The following is a 6,000-nucleotide window of genomic DNA, read 5'->3' on the forward strand; positions in this document are numbered from 1 at the left end:
TTAACAACTTCATTAAGTCATTAATTTGATACAGTGAACTTTTTGCACTGTGCATTTTATAATGGAGTTTAGGGCAATATTGGAATTGAATAAAAAAGGGAAATAGACTGAAATTAAACTGGTTATTAATCATCTTTGTTTTGCTCTTGCTATATATTGCTTTTTCCTACTTTCTGCAGCATGTAGTAGTAATGGCAAAGCCATCTTGATCTTTGCAGTTCAGGTTTGTGAAACCATTGGGCTGTGCTGTATGTCCACCAAGTAATTTTCAGTAGCTCTCCTGAAATACTGGGCTCAAGTTTCAATCATGAGTTGTGATTAACTTGGATATGTTCATACTTAGTGTTAACCAAAGGAATATACTTCAAGCTTTGATAAAATGCAGCCAGTAGGTGTTCCAAAGCTGTAAAAGTTTAAAAAAAAAGTTCATGTTTTCATTTCAGGCAAGAACAGAGATGAGGTGGGAAATACCCTTTTAAACATTCTAGCATCTTTGTAAAATCTGTCTTTAACAATACATAAAATTGATAGCCTTGCTCAGTTAAGTACTGCTGCAGTCAAAAATGAACTCAAGCATTTAATGCTGTCTGTGCTAAAGTAATCAGTGTATTTAATTTCATCTTGAAACTGCTCTGTGGAGAGTATTGTGTAGTCAAGGTTTCTTGTGTTGGAAGTTTTTTAACGTACTGTGTTTTTTTTTAAAAAGGTATTTCTAATTGTTCCATGCAATTGTTCCACCATACATCATTAGTATATGTTCTGAAGAACAAATGATTATAAAAACTTCTCATAGGAAAGGAGAATTAACTTTTAAAATAGCAAGTGTGGTTAGCACTCGCCACTCCCCAACCCCCAAGTGTAGCTTGCCAGTTGTCCTTCTGTCTCTGGAGAAATGTTCTGAAACAGTTGGTGGCATGATACATGCTGGCATTTTATATAAAAGGCATAGGCACTTTTGAGCGTGAAGTACTCACTAGTTGTACTTATGACAAATCATGATTCAATTATAAATATTTTTTCAAAGTAAAATTCCCACCTGGTAGGAAACTGCATGTAGCAAATAATTGGAACATCTTAAACATGTTTGCCTTTTCAGGCTCCAAAAAAATACTGTTAATGCATAGCTGGGTAAGAAGCTTTGCTTTACATAACAGGCAACCTAGAAACTAATGGCTATAAAATGCAGCAAATGCAAATAATAAGTGGAGCTTTTTTCAGTATTTTTTTCTCAAGATAAAATTGGGGGAAAATCCTCCAAAATTGGAAATTAATACAGTAAGCTAAAGTTTTTGCTCTGATTCCTTTTTTTTTTGGTATTACATACTTTTTCTTGTGATTTGTGGCTCTAATTTTAGAAAAAAATTTAATTATCCTGCAAAAGAGAGATCTGAGTGTAAAGCAGGTGTCTCTGATTCTTATTCTCTTATGGCCTGATTCAGGTCTGTAAAAGCTGATGTCAGATGAAAGGCACTAATTGCCATTATTTTTCAATGTAGCACTTAGAGAGGCATGCTGAGCTTGTAAGCTTCTAAGCATACCACTCACTCTCTTCTGGCTGGACAGTGCTGTAAGCACTTGTGTGGTGAAGATTGGCTCTGTTGTCAGCTGGTGGGACGTGGGAAGGCTGTATGTGCCAGCCAGAAGGTTTTTGGCTAGAGAATGGTACAGCATCTGTTGTTTTGGAAGTTTAATATTTGCTCTTGGTTTGAGGCTACTGCCACAGTGCCTTGGAGTATAGAACCACAGGGATGGTGCTAGACTTAAGAGGCAAACAGAGGCACCAGAAAAAGCCCTTTGATCGGCCAGGTCTCTTGGGCCATGGAGTAGAAGACAGCTGGTAGTGCAGTCCAGTGTGTTTTGTGCAGTTCAGAAACAATCCTGAGTCTTATACTCAGGCCTGAGATTTAGCAAGTTTGATCCTTCCCTACAAACAGAGCAAAACCATGACTTATTTCTGGCTTGTCATCTTTCAGACAGCAGGTAATAAGTTGGTATCTACAAAACAATGTGCTAGCAGTCAAATATTTCTATAGGAGTTGGGAGAATGTTCTGAAGGAGAATGGTTTCATGTGGGTTTTAGGGAGAATAGCATCAGAGAAACAGAACTTCAAAAATATGCTGCTGGATGAGAGAAGAAATCTGATGTTCATGGCTGTTGGAACTGGAAGCAAAATGTTTGGAAGTGGGCAAACGGTTTCATTTGAGAAGTTTTACACAGTAGTTTACGTTGTGAGTTACCTTTGTGGGATAATTCCCATTGGGTCATAATCCTGAGAGCATGAGCTGCCAGAAGAGGAGGAGGATCCTTCAACTGAATGTGGCTGCTGCCAGCTGTGCTTGTTGGCTTTAAATGTGCAACTCCTTGAAGGTCTTATGATTAGAATAAAAACCTACTAATAAACTACATAAGTAATAAGCCTCTGAACTAAATTGGATACTTGCCCCTCTTGCAGTTAGCTGCTATAAAAGGTCATTGTTTTTCTGCAGTTTATCTGGGGTAGCTAAAGCAGGATATTGCAAGCCAGTGTTCCGCTTGCTTTAACAGCGTTCTTAGCTTTGTCTTTATCAGCACTTCCAATTTATTTTATTATTTTTTAAGGACTGAAACTGTAACATCTCTTACTCTTTCAGGTTTTTCTCATTAAAGAAAGAAACATTATTGCACCCTATAAAATAGTAAGAGTAAGTATATATATATTCCTGTTCTTAGCAAACTAATGCTTTGCAAGGATTTATGGTCTCATTTCTGAAAGAGTAAGATAATTATTGTTTGAGGAACATGACAATAAAGCTTAAAAAAAAAAGTAATTGTGCATATTGATAAAACAAGTGTCTGAATTCTTCTATAATGGGTTTGTGATATTTCTTGGAGGACATACTGCAGACTTGACACTTGCTATTTACTTTGATGTGCAGCTCTGTGGGCTCAACGGTCAAGAGCTGTCAGCTGGCTGCTAGTATTCAGTGGACACTGCATCCTGGATAAATGGCTTCTCCTCAGTTCTGCTCACATCTGAGATGAGAGATTGCCAATTGAAGCACTCGGCTGGGAAATATCGCAGTTCAAATAAATGGCAGATAAGGCTGCTCACAGCAGAAATCGGAGCTTACTTTTGGTTGCTTTCTGCTGATGGGGTAGGTCTGCTCTGATCCCAAGCCTGGAGGCTTCAAGGCATAGAAGTAAGGGGTTTTCATCTGGAATGCAAGATGGGTTAAGACAAAAACACAACAGGAAAATGCAGAGTCATTAAGCACCGTAATTGCCCAAGAATTGAAACAGAGAGAGTTACATTTCTCAACATACTTGTTCAAGAAACATGGATTAAGGAGTCTGTAAACTTGAGGTGATGTCTGTTCTCTCAACAACTGCTTTGGGTTGGGTTTGTGATTAGATCTGTCTCTAAACTAGGATTTTTTTGTTTGTTTCCTTTATGCCATTAATTCTTCATGCGTTGAACCTGTTTTCTCTTCTAATCCTTCTGTTTTCTGTTTTGCCTCCAAGTGCAAGATTTATTAAGTGTCATATGAATATCACATTGCCCACACAGTGAAAAAGAAAATAATCAAAAGGGCTGTTTGGAAGGCTTTTTTCACTTTATTTTCTCCGAAGTCAAGATTCATTCATACCTAAAACATTCCTGACAGTTAACCATTACAATTCACTTCACAAAAGTGCAGCTATTTTTATGTATATTAGGACAAGAAATCTAGTTTGCCTTCAATAATTTCAGAATTTTTTCTGTTGCTGCTAAATATCTTCTACTTGAATCATTGCCAGTTCCAGATGCATCACTCAGTTCTGGAATTTGGTGGTACATTTTTATCTTCCATGTCTTGCATTGATTGTTTCGGATCACTTACAAAATACTGAGCTATTGTTTTTGCACGTGGCTGGAGAGCTACAGAGAGAACTGCTCACGAAATCTTTTACATTGTTGGCTGTAAGCAATTCTTGTAGACCATCCACTAGGATTTCTGAGAGCTGTGCTTTCCTTGTTGAAGGAAAATGTTGTTCTGGGTGAAATGTCACAAGGCTTTTATCTAAATTGCTACTGAATTCTTCTCTCCTTTTAATCCAGCTCCATTTGCTTCCTGAAGCATGCTTCCTCTTGGATTGCTGTCAGTTCAGCTCAGATCGCCTACATTATACTGAAGATCATCTAGATTTCCATGTTGTGTTTCCTTCAGTTTTAAATTAATCCAGTTGTATTCAGTGCTCAATGTCTTGATGTAGTCCTACTGATCACCTTTTTAAGTCTAGCCTGAGAAATTACAAAACCCTACAGAAATGTGTTGATATGGTTTTGCACTACATTCTGGGTCACTAAGAGATCCCACCACCTTTGCTAAATATCAGTTATGTGGAAGAGTTAATATCAGTTGATCCATGTGCAGAGCAGGTACTACTTCTACATTTACTGATGTTTATACTACAGTAGTTTGTTCACTTCAAAGCCATTATGTTGCATTGTATTAAATAACGGACTAAATACTGCACAAAGAGCTTACCACAGGGAAGATATATTTGTAAAGAAAAAAAAAGTCAGGTTTAACATCTGCCTTTGGAATGTTTCAGGTATACTGCAACCTTTGATAGTATACTTTGACCAGGGTTTAAAGTACTTCGATTTTAGCTTTAACTTTTTTTCACTGAGCTTTATTTTAAACTTGTTTGTAGTAAATGTACTTTTGGTTTAGGGTAGAACAGAACACTTATTCCAACTGGATGTTGCTGGGAAACTAGGAGATGTTGTGCAAACTCTGCATCAGGTATGTGGTTATTTGATATTACTACACGCTTCATCACAGCATCTTTTTTTGATATTTAATGGAGAGCTTTCTTCAAATATGTATTCTTAAGGTGAAATTCTTGGAGTATCTATTTTTAAAATGTAGCATTTGAACATAGCATCAAGTTCTGACAGTTGATGTAAGCTACCCATACTAGCTTTTACTATGCAGGGTGATAGTATATAAACAAAGTAATAACATAACAGTAGCAATGAAGAGACACATCCTACTTTAAAAAGAAATAATAATAGCTCTTTTAGTGTTCTGTCACCAAGAATACTCTCCCTCCCCCACCCCGCCCCACCGCAGTTTGTATTAACTTCTGAGCTGTGTGGGAGTTCTGTGCTATTTCACTTAAAGCTCATTGCTCGTTAGCTTTACAGGGCTTCTTGTCTAGATAGGATGGGGGATCAAGCTGCCATGGTAAGTATCTGATTATTTCTGATATCACTGTTTAATAATGAAATTCTAATTGCATTTGAATCATAGACCATAGTAACTTTTTTTCCTCTCCACATCAGATAACTGCTATATTGCAATCACGCTTGGCTAGAACTTCATTTGATAAAAACAGGTATCTTTCTAATCACTTTCTACTGGGAAATGATTTTCAGCTTGTTGGTTGACTAGTCTACTGCATAAGTACTTAATATGTGCTTGTTTGGGTTAGCAAAAGTGCTCTTATTCAGGGAATTATCTTCTTTGTATGCTGAACCATCTGAGGTGGAGAATAGGAGATTCTGCGTTGTGAAGATGAATGTTATTTTATCTCTCTGAACTGTTCTGTTTATCTGTGAATTTGTTGCAAATTGGGCATTAGTATATATGCCAAATAAAGCTCTGTATAGAAAAGTCAGATCTTACAGCTCTGAAACTGGTGCAGAACATGGCACCTTTCCTTTCTGTAGTGCCTGTTAAAGTAGAGGTCTCAACAAAGAACTTTCTTCATGTCTAAAATAGGCTTAGTGAAGTCCCCATTCTGATGTCCTAAGGTTATAAGCTAACCTAAACCTTTCTAAAGAATTTAAGCATAGCTCTACCTAAGTAAGAACTGGAGGTAAACTTACTCCCTTTCTTCACTTGTAGATTTCAAAGCATTTCTGAAACGCTGCATATGGAATGTAAAGCAGAAATGGTGACACCACTGGTGACTAATCCAGGGCATGTGTGTGTTACTGATGCTAACTTGTACTTCCAGCCTCTTAATGG

The 6,000-nt window shown here is 37.2% G+C and overlaps 1 protein-coding gene across 1 annotated transcript in view; it reads left to right on the top strand.

Moving 5' to 3' along the window:
• The window catches only part of NSMAF (neutral sphingomyelinase activation associated factor), a gene marked incomplete at its 5' end in the record, with an annotated part of 39,508 nt that overhangs the window by 13,620 nt on the left and 19,888 nt on the right, over positions 1 to 6,000 (top strand). The window contains 5 exons of the mRNA XM_081996423.1: positions 2,632 to 2,682; positions 4,699 to 4,770; positions 5,167 to 5,214; positions 5,313 to 5,365; positions 5,878 to 5,993. Of these exons, the coding sequence (XP_081852549.1) occupies positions 2,632 to 2,682; positions 4,699 to 4,770; positions 5,167 to 5,214; positions 5,313 to 5,365; positions 5,878 to 5,993 (340 nt within the window). The remainder of the gene's footprint in view (positions 1 to 2,631; positions 2,683 to 4,698; positions 4,771 to 5,166; positions 5,215 to 5,312; positions 5,366 to 5,877; positions 5,994 to 6,000) is intronic.

The sequence above is a fragment of the Phaethon aethereus genome, assembly GCF_964289735.1.
Source record: "Phaethon aethereus genome assembly, chromosome: 2".
Lineage (NCBI taxonomy): Eukaryota > Metazoa > Chordata > Aves > Phaethontiformes > Phaethontidae > Phaethon > Phaethon aethereus.